Source organism: Tamandua tetradactyla, chromosome 16, assembly GCF_023851605.1.
Source record: "Tamandua tetradactyla isolate mTamTet1 chromosome 16, mTamTet1.pri, whole genome shotgun sequence".
Classification (NCBI taxonomy): domain Eukaryota; kingdom Metazoa; phylum Chordata; class Mammalia; order Pilosa; family Myrmecophagidae; genus Tamandua; species Tamandua tetradactyla.
The window spans coordinates 21,033,660-21,051,659 of record NC_135342.1 but is presented as its reverse complement, the minus strand read 5'-3'; the positions used below and the strand labels follow the sequence as shown (position 1 = coordinate 21,051,659).

General features: G+C 46.0%; 1 protein-coding gene and 1 pseudogene across 2 annotated transcripts; both read right to left on the bottom strand.

Annotated features, from left to right (window-relative positions):
• Window positions 1-3,986: 3,986 nt before the first annotated feature.
• On the bottom strand, window positions 3,987-8,566 carry LYPD5 (LY6/PLAUR domain containing 5). Of its 2 annotated transcripts, none has more exons than XM_077133608.1 (5): window positions 8,494-8,566; window positions 6,193-6,321; window positions 5,470-5,646; window positions 5,115-5,261; window positions 3,987-4,858 (listed from the first exon to the last, which is right to left on the bottom strand). In XM_077133608.1, the coding sequence occupies exons 2-5, from the start codon at window positions 6,254-6,256 to the stop codon at window positions 4,602-4,604; spliced, it is 645 nt and encodes a 214-aa protein (XP_076989723.1). In that variant the 5' UTR covers window positions 6,257-6,321; window positions 8,494-8,566; the 3' UTR covers window positions 3,987-4,601. The 2 variants fall into 2 exon arrangements, with proteins under 2 accessions (XP_076989723.1, XP_076989722.1); XM_077133607.1 differs by having other exon boundaries at window positions 8,407-8,543.
• Window positions 8,567-14,272: 5,706 nt separating this feature from the next.
• On the bottom strand, window positions 14,273-14,801 carry LOC143658347 (protein SYS1 homolog pseudogene; annotated as a pseudogene).
• Between the last annotated feature and the right edge of the window lie 3,199 nt (window positions 14,802-18,000).

The following is an 18,000-nucleotide window of genomic DNA, read 5'->3' as shown; positions in this document are numbered from 1 at the left end:
GGAACTGCAGCAAGTGCCTGTCCAGCCGCGTTTCCTGTTTGCTGCGCACCTACTGAGTGCAGGCGCTGTCCTAGGCACTGTAATCTCTGTCCTCAAGGAGCTTCCACCCTAAAAGAGGGAGACTTCGTGGTTCTGTCAGTCTCAGCCTGTCTTTGTTTCTCTCTCTCTGTATCTCACCGGCCTTGCCTCTGTTTCTATCTCCTGGTCTTTATTTCTGTTTGCCTGTTTTGCTCCTTTTTATTTCTTGCTATTTCTATTTATTTTATGCTTTTCCCTCCACCAACTAAAATTACACATTATTATATTAAATTATATATTATGTAATATTTATATATATTTAAGTCACAACCTGGGAGTCTAGAGACCTTGGATCAAGCCTTGATGTGGTCACTGACATTATTTTTGTGTAGAATATAGCATACACACAGCCTGGTTTAGAGACAGACCTGAGTTCAAGTATAGCTCTGCCATCCTAGCTGTGTGCCCTTGTGGGACCTGAGAAATTGGGACAATGATTTTTGAGCCACAGGGTGCAGTAAGGATAGGTGAAGTAGACCATGTACAGCACCGAACACACGACCTGGTATAAGATAAGCACTTGGGGCACCTTTTCTCCCAGCAGGGCTGCCCACATTCCCTTCTTGCTCTGTACTCACATGAGACTTCTCCCACCAAGGAGAGTCTGTTTCTCTTCTTCAATTCGACTGGCTTGTGACTTACAGTAGAAGTGATGCTAGGCTAGTTCCTGATTCAGTCCTTAAGAGAACTAGAAGCTTCTGCTCTTGTGCTCTTAGACCTCTAAGACAACCATGCTGCCAGGAAGCCCAAGCTGGTTACATGGAGACGTCAGAAAGAGAAGAGGCACCGTGGTCAAAAGCCCCAGCCCGGCCCCAGGCAAGACCAATGAGATTTCTCAGACTCATGAGAAAGAACAAATTTGTTTTAAAACACTAATTTTGAAGTGATCTGTTATACAATAGTTATAACTGAAATTAACTGAAATTAACTGAAATTGGATTTTATAAATTGTAAATTGTAGCTAGAATCATTTTGCTTCTTTTTGCCTCTGATCTTTTTTTTTAAAATCAATTTCTGCTTGTCTTTTGTATTTTCCCACCTCTTTCCTGTCTCTAATTCTGTCTTCCTGAAACTCTTCCTGTCACTTTCCCCTCCATTCACTTTGCTTCACCACATTGGCCTTCTTGTTGATCCTCAAACATGCCAAATTTTTTCCTCCTTCAGGGTCTTGGTGTTTGCCGTTCCCTTGGCCTGAATGCTTTTCTCTCCAGTATCCGTATGGCTCCTTAAGGATCATTCCCTCACTTCATTCAGTTTTCTGCTCAAATATAGTCCCTTTCTAGACTACCTCTTAAAAGATGGTCTTGCCCCATAATTCACCAGAAGTATTATTTCATCAGTTTATTTTTATCGTAGCACTTATGATATAAAACAATCCTGTTTCCTTAGTTATCTAAGGACAGGACCTTACCGTCCCCAGTGTCCGGAACAGTGCTCACACTTAGGAGATGCTCAATTAATTTGTTATAGGAACGATATTGTTCAGTGATACTGACTGGCTCCTCTTTGATCCTAGTTTCTTTCCCTGTTCCGCACTGTCCTGGCAGCGGGAAGGATGGCATTTCCCCATTTCCCTGTCCTTTGTCTTCTCTAGTGGGTGAATTGCTGTCTGTGGTTCTGAGACCCAATTAATGGACCTGTCCTTGGTGCTGACCTGGGCTCCAAGTGCCCACTTCATGGTCAAGAACATAAGAAGATCTCAATGAATGATTGGACACTGATATGTCGAAATCCAAGTTTGGTAAATCAAATGCTGTTTCCCTACTACCTTACAGTTTCATCTCCAAGGTCTATGGTTGAGGTAGTCATCTGTGTGTAAATGGACACTTACGGGGATTGAATGCTTTCCTCATGCCTCCCAGTTCGCATGAAAGAATGCCATCTTCCCTGATGAGTATTACAAAAGCATTGCTTCTGACCATGGAATGTATAATACACTGAATGAAGTGCAGCATTAGGCTCACACCTGTGGATTTCACTTGTTCTACTTTGCACCCCATCACCTAGAAGCAGCTTCCTGGATAAAACAGTGGAATGACTCAGTTGTGGTGCCAGTGGGAGTCAACATCCTGAAATGATGGGGTTTTGTTTTAAAGGATGCAGTGTATGCTTTGAGTTGATGCCCAAGATCACCCCCATAGCCTGAATTCATGGATCTGGGTATTAAGGAGTGGCAGGGGCTCCTTTCACTGTTACACCTAATATTCACTTACAAATGTTTTTCTTCCTGTGGCTACAACTTTGAGTTTTGCTGGCTGGTTTGGAGGTCTTGTTTCCCAAGGAAGTAATGCTTCCACCAGGGAACACAGCTAAGACTGCCAATCTGGCCATATGGGGCTCCTCATGTCACTGAATCAATAGACAAAAAAGAGGATCACCTTATTTACTGGGGAATTTGTCTCAACTATCAAGAGGACATTAGGTTACTGCTACCATTGGGATCAGAAAGGCCATGTCTGGAAGCCAAGACATTCTCTGGGGTACCTCTTAGGACTTCTATATCCAACAGTAAAAGAAACCTTAAGAAGGCAGGACCACTGAGGATTTGAACTCGTGATGAGTGAAGGTTTGGATCACTCCACTAGATAAAGAATGCCAGCAGGCTGAGAGTCAAGAAAACATGGAATGAGTACTGGGAGAAGGAAGTTAATATCAACTGTGGCCTAATGACCAGTTAAAGAAATGTGAACTGTAGAGCTTTCCATGTTTTATCACTTTCTTTCTTTCTTCCTTCCTTCTTTCCTTCCTTCCTCCCTCCCTCCCCATTTCTTTCTTTCTCTCTCATTCATTCATTCATTCATGTGATGACACAATTAACTGAAGTCTTTATCTCTCTGTTTGTTAATTGTAACCAAATAGATACATTTAAGAAAGGGGTATGTATACCTAATTGAACAAATACCTATTTGAATCAGGCTCACTTCCTTTATATTGGATAATCTCCCTTATTTAAAGATTATAGACTCTAAGCACACATACAAAATGCCATAATAACAATATCTATATTCCTAGATTAGAGTTTGATTAAATAACTGGGGATATAGCCCAGCCAAGCTCACACATAAAACTGACCATCACAGCTTTAAACCACATTTGGAACAAATCCAAATGTCTGCTTCCACTACTAGAAAGATCAGCTCCTGGCAGGTAGGGATTTTAGCCTGTTTTTTTTTTTTTTTTCACTGCTATTTTCCCAGCAACTAGAGCAGTTCCTGACAAACAGTAGGTGCTCAGTAAATGAGTTGAAAGAATGAATAGTGACATCCAGTTTCCCCTTCAATGTCTGAACCCTTTTCCACTTGATCTCACAAGAGCGTAGGAGCAGAGGGGCCTCTCTGAGATGCCTTCATCTCCCCAAGGCTGCCTATTCAGGTGCAGTTGGAAGATGTGTGGGTCCATCCCCGTTGCACCACCTACTCTGAAAATTGCTTGCTGTCACTGTGCGTTGGGATGCATTCTCTTTGTGTCTGGGGAGGATCAAATGGGGGAAGGGCTGTGAAAGAACATTACAAAGCCCATGCAAGTGTCGGGTACACCCTGTGCACCTTTGTTCAGGCTGTCTCCTCCATCTAGAATGCCCTTCCTCTTGCTTATCTTTGCCAACTCCTATTGACCCTTTGGGTTTTGCTCAGGATTTTCCTCCTCCAGGAAGTCATCTCTGATCTCCCCAGGCTGGAGACTTTGACTCGAGTATTTCTCTGACAAGGTAATCAGCACCTGCATGTTTGGGAGGCAGGATTGCGGAGTGGTTCAGAGCATGGGGCTCCGCCAGTCATTAAATATGTGAGCGCCTCTCTGAGTGTCAGTTTGCTCGTGTGTGATGCGGGGATAATGACAACAGCTCACTTATATTGAGAAACTGCAATGCGCTCGTGCCACAAAATCTCATCACGACCACTGTAAACTAGTTCTTGGTATTATGCTAGATTTTATTATCTCCACCTTGTAGGTGAGGAGACTGAGGCAAAGAGGGGGTAAAGCAATGTGTCCAAAGTCATGCACAAACTAAGTGGTGGAGCTGGGAGTCAAACTCATGCTGTCTGGCTCCAGTGTGGACTCCTATCTGCTAGAATATATCACCTCTCATGATGATACTAATAAAGGCATCTTCATAGCTTCCTCCTAGAGCAGTTGCCAGCTCCAGAGGGGGTACCCAGGAAAGCATGGCAGGGGTGTGCCTGGTGCATGACCGGGACTCAGTAAGGAGCAGCTAATATCAGGATTGCTCTTCACGGGGGGAAGGACATGGTTGCTTCTCCCCACCCGGGACATCGATGACCTTGTCCAGTTTCTCTCAGGCCCGCTGACCAGGTAGGGACAGGGCAGTGGTAGGGAAACAGGAGAGAGAGAGAGACAGAGAGAGAGAGATGGAGAGATGGAGGGTCCCTGTCAGAGAGACAGGAATGCAACTCTTTTTTGACACTATTTTCAACGAGTCACATTGGAGAGCAGGAGCAGTGAGGAGAAGGGGGTGCATGCACCCCACCCCAGCACCCTGCCTGTTTGGTGGGGGGAAGGGCTGACTATGAGAGCCTGAGGGGTCCTCCCAGAGTGCTGGCCAGCAGGGAAGCCACAAGGAGTGTGACCGCAAAGTGGGGTGCCTGGAGTGAGGCGGCAGATGCTTCAGTGGCAAAGAACTGGGTCACGGAGTCCCGGTTGCAGAGGCTCCCCTTGCAGCAGGAGCCTTGGAGGTCAATGTCTGTCCAGGGGCTGGTGGTGCCCACGGTGGTGCAGGAAGGCCGGTGGCAAGTTCTGATGTACACAGGGACTGAGAAGTTGTCTGGTGGAGGCAGGGAAGAGGGGTTAGAGCTGAAGAAGGCAGCTGCACGGGAACTTTCACCTTTTAGGCCAGAGCCATGCCTCCTCCCTCAGACCACACCCATGCCTCCTCCCTCAGATGGGGCCATGCTTCTTCAGCCCCAGGCATGCCTCTTTCCCTCTCCCTCCATCCTCATTCTCCTCTTTCAGATGAGGGCCGTGCACCCGCCCTACCTCCAAGCCCCTAGCCCAGGCCCTCCTCAGGCCCAGCCCCTCACCAACGGTCATTCGGCCACTGCCCTGGAAGCAGACGCTCTGGTCCTGGTGACACTGGACCCTCCGGGACTTGTTGAGGGCGCAGTCCTCTGGGTGGACCCCCAGGCAGGAGTAGCATTGGACGCCGCTCAGGGTTGGCGGGTCGGGGGCTGGCAGGACAGCACAGTGGCACACTCAGGGCCCGGCCTGGGGACGCGCGCGCGAGCCCCGCACTGCGCCGGGGCACCGTCGAACCCGACGTGGGGCTGGAATCCGAGCGCCCCGGGGCGGGGGTGGGGGGGGGGAGGGGTGGTGCCCAACCCCGCAGCTCCCCGCTCGCCCTCCTCCCCTGACGCCGGGCCCGGACCCCTGGCGCACCTGGGCTCAGGTTGGGGATGCTGTCGTGACTCGTGAGCTCGGTGTTGCACAGGTCGGTGGCGCAACCGCGCACCAGCGAGTAGTCCGGCGGCAGCGAGTCGTGGTTGGACTCCATCTGGCCGGCGCGCGGGCCGCTCCAGCAGCCCTTCTTAACCAGCGTCACCGAGGAGCGGTACCCTGCGGGCAGGCGGGGTGGGGGCCTCGTCCGCGGACGCCTCCCTCCCCGCTCCCTTCCGTCCCAATTCTCTCCGCCCTCCCTGTCCTCGTCACACTTTTTTTTCTTTCTTTCTTATCCAACGTCTTCCTCTCTCTCCTTCCCTCTCTTCCTCTTCCTCTCCCTTTCAAATTCCATTCTTGCCCCGCCCCCCACTCCTCTCCTCAGACCTCCTCCTCCCCTCTCATCAGCAACCTTTCCCTCTTCCTATTCTCGCTCTCCCCTCTTCCACCTCTCTGTACCTTCCCCATCTCCTCTGCCTTGTTCCACTTTGTCTTCTCTTCCTTCCTCACCTCTTGACCCTCACCCACTCTTTTCATTCTCTCCTTGCTCTCTTTTCTCCTCTCTTCTCTCCTCCTGCCCATCTTCTGGTCAGATCCTTTCTTTTCTTCTATGAGATTCCTCTCTGATCCCTTCTTCCCTCCCCTCTCCTCTCCCCTCTCTCCCTTGTCTGTGGTCCCTGTCCCTCTCCTCTCTCCTCCTCCCCCATGCATCTTTTGGCTCCTCACCAGTGCTCAGTGAGCTGACAGCTTCAAAACAATTGCTGGGACAAGAGACGGAGGGAAGCTTCATGGCACCAAGATCAAAGGGGCTGGTATAGGTGTGCTCAAAGCTGTAGCACTGCAGGGCTTGCGACTCTGAGGAAGGGAGCATGGGCCAGGTTAGTGGGGTCCGGGTGAGCTGGGTCAGGGTGAGTCTGGCCCAGGAGCTCCCGAATGAGGCCAACCCAAGCTGCTTGCTCTGAGGAATCATGACCCTCATTGCCTCCAGAGAACCAGAGCCTGCAACTGCAGCCAGTCATGGTTGTTTCTGATCTCAGCACAGGGTAATGACCTCTCTGCACCTGACAGTCCAGTTTATTTCCTCCAGGATGTTCCAGATCTCCACCCTCCTCCAGGAAGCCCTCTAAGATTTAGATAAGGAAGGAAGTGACTCACTCCTGCTCTGCCCATCCCTTCACTAACCAAGCTTTCAATGTTTGGTACCCCAGAGAAAACTCAAGGCCACCATGGAAAACAAACTCCAATACAGGCAGAGCGATATGCTGTCTTGTTTATCTACAAATATATATATACAGTCAGATGTGCAGATTCACAAAATTGACATAAACATTGATATAAGCACAAAATAAGAAAATTGACATGGATTCATGCAACTCATACATATACACACAATGGCACGAACGTATCTGTTGGGGATTGAATCATGTCCCCCACAAAAGGCAGGTTCAGTTCCAACCCCTGTGGGTGTGGTGTGTGTGAACCTATTTGTCAATGGGAACTTTGAGGATGTTTATTAGTGAAGGTGTGCCCAAACTGAATGAAGGTGGACCTTTGCCCAATATGGCATAAGTCCTTATAAGCCAAGGAACTTGAACGCAGATAAAGAGAAGCCACAGGGAGCAGCCAGAATTTGGAAGTCAACAGAACCTGCAAGTGAAAGAAGATGCCTCTATGTACATTACTATGTGATGGAAAAGCCAAGGAAACCAAGTGATCACTGACAGCCAGAAGATACCAATCCTAGGAGAAAGCAAGTCTTCTACCTTTGAAACCATGAGCCAATAAATCCTTATTGTTAAACCAGCCCATTGCATGGTATTTGTTTTAGCAGTTGGGAAACTAAACAACATTCATGCAGAGTTCTACATTCACACAGAAAACACATACACATGTACATACCTGGACACTCCAAAACAACCCCCCAAACCAAGGCATGGCATCTCATGCAAGAAAAATCATGCTCATGGACAAAAAATGTATATGGAATTGGTAGCAACACATAAAGAACTAGAAACGTATGAAATCATACCCAGAGAGAGAAACAGATCCAAGAATCACAGACATACGAATAAAAGGACACACACTTATGCAAAATTAGAGATGCACAAAAAATGAGACATACAAAAATATATAGTTTAACATCATATGCAGGCTCAAAACAATTAGAGACACGCAACACAAATACACAGAAAGACAGACACATCAAAATGCCTGAAAACATATATAGAGAAATAAATAAATGCAGACCCACAAGTCACTGAGTTGCGCAGATACAAAGAGAGACAGAGATAAAGCAAAATTACATACACATTTCTTTTATAATGACAGTGAAACTCAGAGATAAAGAAATTCATAATAGCCCTTGTTCAAATACTTAGATATAAAAACCTGGTACAGAGGAACTCATATAAATACAGAGACCTACAATGACACACTGACACACAGAAATCACTCTCACATGGATGGGGAGACACAAGTTCAGTTGTATGTAGGCACAGCACCTTCTCTACCTCTCTAGTCCCAATCTTTGTGGCCACTTTGTTTTTGACCTGAGAATGTCCCTCTCTTACTCAGATTGGGGCCAAGTTTCCTGATGGTTCTGGAAAAAGCCTCCCAGATCCCTAGAAGTACTTGACTAGGAAGTGGGGGAGTCTAAGATGGTGAGAAAGACTGAGTGGCAAGAAGACAGATGTGGGAGAAGATGACTGATGAGGGAAGAACAGAGGAGGGGAAGAGAAATGAAGAGGTTCCCAGCCTCCTCCACCTCTAGACCCAGGAGTCCCAGCTGCCAGCCCCTTCCTCCCTCAGACCCAGGAGTCCAGGCTCCTGACTTCCTTCTCTTTCAGACCCAGGGGTCTGGATCCCCAGCCCCTTTGTCCCTCATACTTGAGAGTCCAGTTCCCCAGGCCTCTCCCCCAGTGGACTCAGAATTCCAGGTACCTGCCAGGCAGAGTGCAGCCCCAAAGAGGTGGAGAAGGACGGCTCCGGAGACCCCCATCGCCAGAGTGTGGAACTGAATGGAGATACCTGGGACAGCTCCGGTTGCTCTGAGTTGCTGCCTGGCTGGTTCTTCCTGCTGAGCCCCAGCATCTGGGCTGCCCAGCCTGACCGGGATTCCTCCACCCCCGCCCTGGCGTAGCCCTGGCTCTTCCCAGGTAATTAATTGCGCAGGATCAGGATGAGTCCTGAGTGCTGGGGAAGGTCAATGGCATTTGGGGATCCTTGACTCTAGAGAATTTGTGTTTGGGGTTCTTTCCTTGCTCCCTTTCCCACGTCAGAAGTTGCCACCCTCAGCCCCTCAATTTCTCTCCATACAGTCAACCCCTCCAGCTTTCCCCACACACTGTGGGAGTCCAGTCCATCAGTTTTTCTCTCTGCCTGGCAAGGAATTGGATACTTACGGCTACTTGGGGAAGGCCTCCCATTGAGACACAAGATAGGATAAGGCTGGGGTCCTGGACTCCTGGGTCCTCGCAGGAGAAGAAGGCTGGGGGTCCGGACATTTGGGTCTGAGGGAGGAGGGTCTAGGGGTCTGGGAACATTAATTTGGGGAAGGATTTGTGTTTTGCAGGCTCATTTCCTAAACTGCTTCTCAATCCTCTGTTCTAGTCTGAAATGGCACAGATGGTCCCTGGATTTCTCTTCTTTACCACCACACCAGCTGCACACCAAGGCGTATGTCAGGTCCCAGCTCTAATCCCAGAGGCACAACTCACCTCCTCCGGGATGCCCGTCTGACCCCCACTAGGCCCCGGCCCTGCCTCTCGGCCCTGGTCAAACTGGGTTGAGCTCACATCTATCTGCCCCATCAGACTGTGGCCTCTCAGAGGCCCCAGGCACCTCAGGAGATGTTTGCAATATGACATGAATGAATGAATCGATGAACAAATAAACGAACTAGCACTGAGAAAAAGGCAGAGAGGAGAGAGATGAAGAGAGAGAAACAGAGTTAGAGAAAGACGGGGAGATAGAGACCCCCTGGAGGGCAGTTATGTATGGATATGCAGACAGCCGGCCAGCTCTGTGTGGAAAGATGAGGATGTAGACACACGGACAAGCCCATGGTGAAGAGGGACATCCCAAAGGATAGGGCATGCTCACGGAAGGTGCATAATAAATGTGCATTAAATGAACGAAGGAAAACACAACAGGGAGATAGAGACACAGACAACCAGAGGGAGGCATGCTGGTCCTCGAGGACACAGATGGACCCATGTGGACACTCAGATTCCAGGCAGCTGAGGACATCCAGAGCGATGCTCTAACAGGTGGCTGGAGCTGAGGCTGAGACCCAGGTCAGCACCTCCTAATTGGTCTTGCTTTTTGCAGCTTAGAGGTGCGGCCTGCTGGATTCAGACCCATTCCCTGTGCCAGGTAGGGTGGGCACTTGGTGTGTGCAGACCTAGAAGCGCAGACCCCTGAATGGATGTGGTGGAGCAGACATAAGGCAGACACCCAGGCCCACTGTGGACACGTGCCTCTCGCCAGCACAGCCTCCCTCTCCTCTTGCCAAATCCCTGCCCCTCCCAAACAGGCCCTCAAACCTGTTTTGTATCCAAATTACTTCCTGTGCTTCTCTTCTCTCCTGCCCCAGGCTCTCCGTGTGGAGCTGACCTGGCGGAGGCTGAGTGGAGCTAAGAATTCCACTCCGGAAAGTGGAATCTGGCCGAGGAGAGAGTCCAGGTTTCCTGATGCCCCTGTAGGAGAAGGAGGGAGGTATTGGAGGTGGTAACAGTGGTTCAGTTTCAGGGACTGAGGCTTAGAGAGTAGAGACCAGCCTGGCTATGTGTGTGAGTGAGTATGGGTGAGAGTGTCTGCGTGTATAAGTGACTGCATGAATGCGCATGTGGGTGGGAAAGTGTATGTATGTGTGTGTGGCTGTGAGTGTATGTATGATTTTGACTGGGGACATCTTCAGGTGCCTTTGGAGTCTGTGAGGTAATCAAATGGGGAGCCAGTGACCACTTATTAGGGATTTTGGTGGGGCTTTTGTATCCATAGAAGACTACAGGACACATATTCTGAGCTTCTTATGAACCAGAGATTCTTTATTTTTAAATCACTCTTGAATAATTAAACTTAAGTAATTACTTAGGAGATGAGTAGAGGCTGGGGATGTTTTGTGGTAGCTGTTTTTAAATTTACTTTGATGCAATTGTATTGATATATTATATATTCACATACTACGTAATCATCCTAAGTGTACAATCAGTGGTTCCCAGAATCATCATATAGCTGTGCATTCATCATCACAATCGGCTTTTTGTGTGTGTGTGAAAAATAACATATATACAAAAAGCAATACATTTCAAAGCACACCACAATTTGTTTTAGAACAGATTTCAGAGATTGGTATGGGTAACAATTCCACAATTTTAGGTTTGTACTACTAGCTGCTCCAAGACACTGGAGACTGAAAGAAATTTCAATATAATGATTCCTCAATCATATGCACTCGTTAAACTCTACGTTTTCTGTATCTCCCTGGATAGTTCTCCCACTCTTTAGGGGTGTTTGGGCTATGCCCAAACTCTAACTTTTTCATGTTGCGGGGGGGCTGTCGATAATATGGGGATGGGAGATGGAACTAGCTCATGTTCTAGAGAAGCTGGCAACTCTGCGTTTCAGGGCTTATCTGGCCTAGGAACCCATATGGAGGTTGTAGATTTCTGGAAAGTTACCCTAGTGCATGGAACTTTTGTAGAATCTCATATAAAGCCATGGTAGCTGTTAGTGTGCTAATATTTAAAAACTTTTTATTGAAGAAATTTTCAAACACATGTGTATGGGTCAGGATTCTTTAGAGAAATAGAACCAACAGGGAAGAGCTACACAATGTGAGATCATTCAAAGGTGTCTCACATAACCGTGAGAATGGAAGAGTCCAAAATCCGCAGGCCAGTCTATGAAGCTGGCAGCTCCGATGAAGGATCTGGATGAACTCCACAGGAGAGACTTGCTGGCTGAAGCAGTGAAAAAGTCTCTCTTCCTTAAAAGCCTCCCATTGACTGGATTATCTCAGTTGGTGGGCAACATGCCTTAGTTGATCGCAAATGTAATCAGTCAAGATGCAATCAACTGACTGACTTAATATACCAGCCTTCCAGTGTATCAGGCAGCCACGAAATATCCTTGCAGCAACGGTCAGGCCAGTGCGTCCCTGACCACACAACTGGGCATCATCAACTTGGCCAAGTCGACACCAGAACCTAACCATCACAACATGCAAATATATTGAGAGTGTACCCAATACCCAGCTTCAATAATTTGTTAATATACTGCCCATTTTGCTGTATCCCTTTTCCCAGTAGGGCATGTAAGGGCATTAGGTGTATTGAATTTGGTTCCTGCATTACTTTGCTCAAAATATTTCACTTAAAACACAATTCAAAGGGCGGGTGATGGTGGTGCAGTGGCAGAGTTCTCGCCTGCCACGCTGGAGGCCTAGGTTTGATTCTCGGTACCTGCCCATGCCAAACAACAACAACAAAAAACGTTTGAAAGACAGTTTCAAAGTGTAACTTTGTCTTATGTTCTAAGGTTTAAATCTTTATTAATGTTACAGAAAATTTCTAAAGGAACATTGCCTGCTACATCAAATTGAATTCCTAGTGGTTTGATGCCATCAAATCAACCTTCTCTTTGCATATTGAGCAGTGGCATCTTGGCCAGTCTATAGGGTCCAGTGGTTTCGTCAAACACGAGTGTAGAAGCGTCTGTGAATGTATTCTGTGGATACAATTAACATTGAAAATCAGTTGACTTTAAGTAAGAGTACCCTCAATAATATCGGTGGACTTCATCCAAGCAACCAAAGGCCTTAAGAGCAGAAAACTAAGTCTCCCAGAAAAGAAGAAGTTCTATCTCAAGACTACAACATAAACTCTTGCCTGAATTTTCAGCCTGCTAGCCTGCCTTGCAAATTTTAAGCTTGCCAGCCCCCATAATCACATGAGCCAATTCCTTAAAATAAACCTCTTTGTATCTTTCTTTTTCTCTTTGTGGGTGTGTGTGTGTATCCTATTGCTTCTGTTTCTCTGGAGAGCACTGACTCTTACAAACAGGTTCAAATTTATTTTATTTTATTTTTTTGCTGGATACCTATTAAGCATTTAAGAGTTGTTATTTATTATTAATATTAAAATGAAAAACATATGTCAGTGCTATGCCCAGTTGTCTCTGGAATTTACCTCCATAAATTGTTTTCATTTTCACTTTAGAAGTTGTACAAGTCTCATTTTTGCTGCCCAAATGTCGCTCAGTTCAGTCACTATATTATTGGGAAAAAATTGGCTCCCCTAACTTTTGGCAGTTTCCAAAGTCAAATTAATCTCAAAGGACAGAGATCTGCCATCACAGAAGATATGCAAAAGTATGGGCACAAGCCCTTGAAGGAAACTCTCGAATGTGTTCCAACTACAGCTGGAGCAACCATCACAGCTGATCAATGGAGGTAGCGGCTACGAGATGTGAATGATCTGATGCCCTTCTCAAAATAAAGATGGCCACATGCCTTTATTTAACCTTTGTGGTGTCTGGGAGGAAATCCTCTGACCCAGGGGAAATCATCCCACTTGGTCTTACCACCTGAGTCCTGCAACCAGAATTAGAGTCCCATTAACAAGCTGCTTACTTCCACCTTGGCCAGAGCACCCTAACTTACTAAGGTGCCTCCTGCTAGTACTTTCCTAGCCTCTGCCCAGGCATGTTCAATCTCGAATTTTCATCTTATCACCCTCAACTCCCTATTTTGCAGTGCTGAGAGCCAGAAAAACTCATCTGTGTAGTCATAATGAAACCAAAAGCTAAAAACTCTCAGCAATCTTGGGCAGGCTGTAGAGGAAACATAGAAGAACACTGGTGGTTTTGATGCAGAAGTAGGTCTAGAGTTGAGTGTTTTGTGGACATATTTTCAGAAGGAACCCCAAGGGTCACAGTTGTTCACCCAAGGATTAGCAGAGGCAGCTGCAGATGGAAGGCATGGGACTGAAGAGTTTCTTCAATTAGAGTATTTTAACCAAACAGAGATCTAACTCTGGGGCCCAGGAAAGGAAAGGGTGGTCTAATAATTCTCGTCAGCTCCCTTGCCTGAGAGAGAAATTGATGCCAGACGTGGGGTCCAGTGGGAGCTGGGGTGCCTGGTCATTCCCAGGGAACTAGGGAGTGACACTTGCATGAGGATTAAACTGGTAGCAATGCTGGGGTACTCCTCTGGGGCCTATAGCCTACTAGGTTGAGCTGGCAGCAGGGTGGGTAGTAGAGGGAACTGGCAGAAAATTAGTCCTGGGTTCATGGGTGTGCACACACACGCATGCGGTGGGGCACAGGTTGTGCATTTTTCCTTGTGCTTGATGCCTCCACCTGCCTGTCTTCTCCCTGACGGCAGCCTATTACTTTGCACCTACATCACTGTCTGTGGCTGTGGATCCAGAAACCCAGTATTTCTCCAGACAAAATAGCTGTGGTTCATCCACATGATGCCACTACTAGCTCTCCCAGGGAGGTAAGACAGATGACTGGAAGTGTGATTTGTTCCAATCAGAAGTCCTTGATATTTTTCCTTTTTTAAAATAACAGGATGGTGGTAGGTACGGTGGTTGCTCAAGAGCAACACAGTTCCAATTCTGCTATTACCCTCAAAGAGGTCCCCTTCCTGGCCTCCCAGATACCAAGGGCTTTGGCAGACAGAGGCCACTCATGCAGCCGCGGTCCTGACTACCTCCTGCCTTCTTGCTGGGACCTCACTTTCTCTCCCACACCAATAGACTTCACATTTCTAGGGTTCCTCTCAGACCTGGGCTGGATCTCATCTGGAGGGGCTGAGCACCCAGCAGCGTGACCGTAGGGCCTGATTGTAGACATTGGATTTAGGGGCTGAGTTGCAAGGTATCTCCCTGAGCTGGGTCCCCGTGCACAGGTACTCCCCGATGACAGCCGTGAGTGCAACGCACACGGTTCGCATCAGCCACCAAGTCAGCGCCGAGCGGAAGCCGGAGCTGTAGAACCCGCAGCCCAGGAGGTGAACAAAAGAAACGGACAGTGACAGTGAAGTTCAGGCACTGTTTCTCTCGCAGGATGAAGTGCTGCAAGCCCAGAGCACAGGAGAGGGCGTGGAGGATGACCGACGTCACTGAGGGCCGGTCGGTGGCGGCGGGGGGTGGGAAAGGCCAGATCTCACTGGCGAACTTCTGGGCCCGCGAAGGGCAGCTGTGCACCAGCCGGCTCACCAGCGCCAGCCACGGGCCCAGCGAGCCATACTAGACGATTTGCATGAGGACGATCTGAGACAGGATCAGCAATGGATCCCAGACGTAGCTGCGGAAGACGCCGGCCATGGCGTGGTTAGCGCCACGGGCTCTGAGCTGCCCCGGCAACTGCAGGGACGAGCGCCGGGCCTCCTCAAATTTATTTTTCAACAATAAATTTTCAATATAGTCCAACATTTATTAGAAGCTGAAAGTAGTTGTAGAGTGCTGAGATTATGTTGAAATATTCCGTGGTGTCAAAAGAAAATTTTTGCTACATTGCTCATTATCCGGTTTAAGGAACATGCAGAAGGAGGTATGAGGAAGCCTTGGAAGTTTTCCAAAGCTCTTCTGTTGCAATCCATTCTGCTTCCACGCATGTTTCCATTTCTGTGCATGTTTGCACATACCTGGCCTCTCAAATGAACTTTTTTTCAGACTTGGTGTTTGTAAGCCGTTTACTAAATGTGTGTCTGCAGCTATGCCGTCTAGGACAAAATCTTCAAAAATATTTCTATGCAGAATAGGTGTAATGTGGAAATCCATCCCTATAACAATAATTTTTTTTTACTGATTTCAGGCTTTGTAGCTAAACTAATCATGAAAAACTTAGTGTTTTTTCCTTATTCAAAATAATGCCATTAATTTAAAATGTTATAATTGTAATGAATTTTTTCAATTAGTTCTAAATTTTACTTAAACAGTCAACCAATTTTCATGTAGTATAATTTAAAAAAATAGGAAAATAAAAAAATAAATAGGAAAATATGTAGGATGAATTGCCCAGATGTTTATAGATAGCTCACAGTCACTTACATTTTTAGTTAATAGATTCCAAAATTAAGTGGTCCTTATATTTGCATGAACTGATCCAATTTTTAATACAGCTTTTCTGAGATATAATTTATATACCATAAAACTTATCATTTTTAAGAATGAAATTTAGCGGTTTTGGTATATTCACAAAGTAATGGAATCATTACAACTATGTAATTCCAGCATAGTTTCATCCCACACAGAGAAACCCATTAGCAGCTATCTCCATTCCCTCCTCCCTCCAGTTCCTGGAAACCTTAATTTACTTTCTGTCTCCATGGATTTGCCTATTCTGGACATTTCACATAATCATATCCTATGTGACCTTTTATGTCTGGCTGCTTTCATTGAGCATCATGTTTTCAAGGTTGCACCATGTTTCAGTACTTTATGCTTTAATGGCTGAATAATATTCTATTGATGGATAAAGCACATTTTGTTTATCCTTTTATCAGTCAATAGACGTTTGGATTATTTTCACTTTTGAGCTATGATGAATAATGCTGCAATAAATATTCTTGTACAAACTTTTGTGTGGGTATATGTTTTCATTCATCTTGGGTATAGGTTTAGTAGAATTGCAAGGTCATATGGTAACCCTATTTCACTTCTTTGAGGAACTGCCAAACATTTTCCAAAGTGGCTGCACCACTTGACGCTCCCAACAGCAATGGATGAAGGTTCCAATTTCTCTACAACTCTCCCACCCCTTGTTATTGTCCGCTTTTTTGTTTATAGCTTTCCTAGCGGGTGTGATGACCTTTTTGATGTCATCCCTAAACATCACTTGCTATCAATTTTTACGTTTTGCATAAATGTTCTTCCATATGTTAGCAGAGTTATGAAGTTACCTGGGTGAATTTGTGAACTCCAGCCATTGCCTTGCTTTAAACAGAATCATGTATATTTTATGCCAATATTTTATTTTCTTATTTTCACATTAGAATCTGCCTTCAGCATCGATATTTATTTTTCATATCAGATTTTAATTGTGAATATTCCACACTATTGCAGACAGGCCCCTCACTTTCTCCTCATTCTCAAATAATACGTCACCGATGCTGCTAATCTGTACGGTTACAGGTGAGGTTGTCCCCAGAGACAGACTCTGAGGCGGGTATTAGCATGCTGGACCTTTAGTAGGGAGAGCTCTTGGGACCAATAGCTGTGAAAGGGAAGCAAAGGAAGCAGGACTAGACAGAGGGAAAAGGTGGGCTGTGATTCGGCCCCAGCAAATCCCTATGGGAAGGTCTCGTGCTGGACTTAACTTCAGAACTGGCTGGAGCTGGGGGAAGGCATGACCTGGAGAGTTTGTGTGTGTGTGTGTGTGTGTGCGTGTGTGCACGCGCGCGCGCGCTCTCTCTTCAATTGAGACTATCCCCAAGGGGGCCGAAATATGACGCTTGGGTCTTTCAAGCTGAGAAAATTAAGACCTTCTTTCTTAAAGAGTTTCTGGGTGGCACATGATAGCACCCACCATACGCTACCCATTCTCTTTTTTTAGTGTATTTTCCACCCCCAAAAAAGTTTGAAATAAAGTGTAATTACAGGATCCTTTGAGATGAAATAAAGAAACCGGTATCTGATGATTTATTTCCCCTTTGAAAGGATATATGTGAAACAATGTTCCTGCCTACCTTTACTGTCCTTTGGAAGGTAGAAATTAATTCTTATTTCAGGTGCATATTTTTCAAGAGTGCCATTGCTTGTTTAATATACAAATTACATGGATTGGTATCTGGATTGGCAGAAAGTATGTTCAATTAGAGGGTTCTCCATTTTCCTTTTTTCCAGTGGTTTCTTGAAATCTTTCTTTCACGGTTTACATGGAGGTAGAAGGCAAATTCACACCCTATTCTGCTCAATCAGTGATGGATCTTTGCTACATTCGGCTGAGATAGGAGCTGGGGAACTCGTATTTTCCCCCGCCACTTTATTTTTCTCAAAAATTCATTCAGTGATCCGATTAATTTCATAGTAGTTTTCCATTTTCTGATCCTGATTATTTTTTCCTTCTTGACATCTATGGGCAAATAATATAGAGGGTTACTATTTTGTTTAGGACTTGTAACATTTTAAAATAATATGTAGAGGGCAGTGTGGTGGTGGCTCAGGGGCAGAATTCTCACCCGCCATGCCAGAAACCTGGGTTTGATTCCCTGGGCCCTACCCATGTTAAAAAGAATAATAATAATGATATGCAGATAATAAGCCATTACATTTTAATAACAGTTAAAATAATTAAATTTTGTACTGGTGAAATTTCTAAAGCCACAAAAAAACAATTGCTAAGATAATATAATAGAATGATAATTATGTAATACTCTTTAATATCCATCCGCATAATGCTATTTTGTGGATTACTAATGGAAATTGATATTAATTACCTAGAGATTCATGCCAAATGAAAGGACTGGCAGCTTTAAATTTGGAATTCAGTAATTCCATCCTTGTATGGAGAACAAAGAGCAGA

What these genes read in the sequence shown, in the direction of transcription:
- LYPD5 (XM_077133607.1), bottom strand. Translation starts at nt 8,464, where the DNA reads ATGGGGGTCTCCGGAGCCGTCCTTCTCCACCTCTTTGGGGCTGCACTC. An exon ending in TGTCAGCTCACTGAGCACTG is followed by an intron (nt 5,647 to 6,192) that starts GTGAGGAGCCAA and finishes GCCTGCCCGCAG; the next exon opens with GGTACCGCTCCTCGGTGACG. An exon ending in CATCCCCAACCTGAGCCCAG is followed by an intron (nt 5,262 to 5,469) that starts GTGCGCCAGGGG and finishes CTGTCCTGCCAG; the next exon opens with CCCCCGACCCGCCAACCCTG.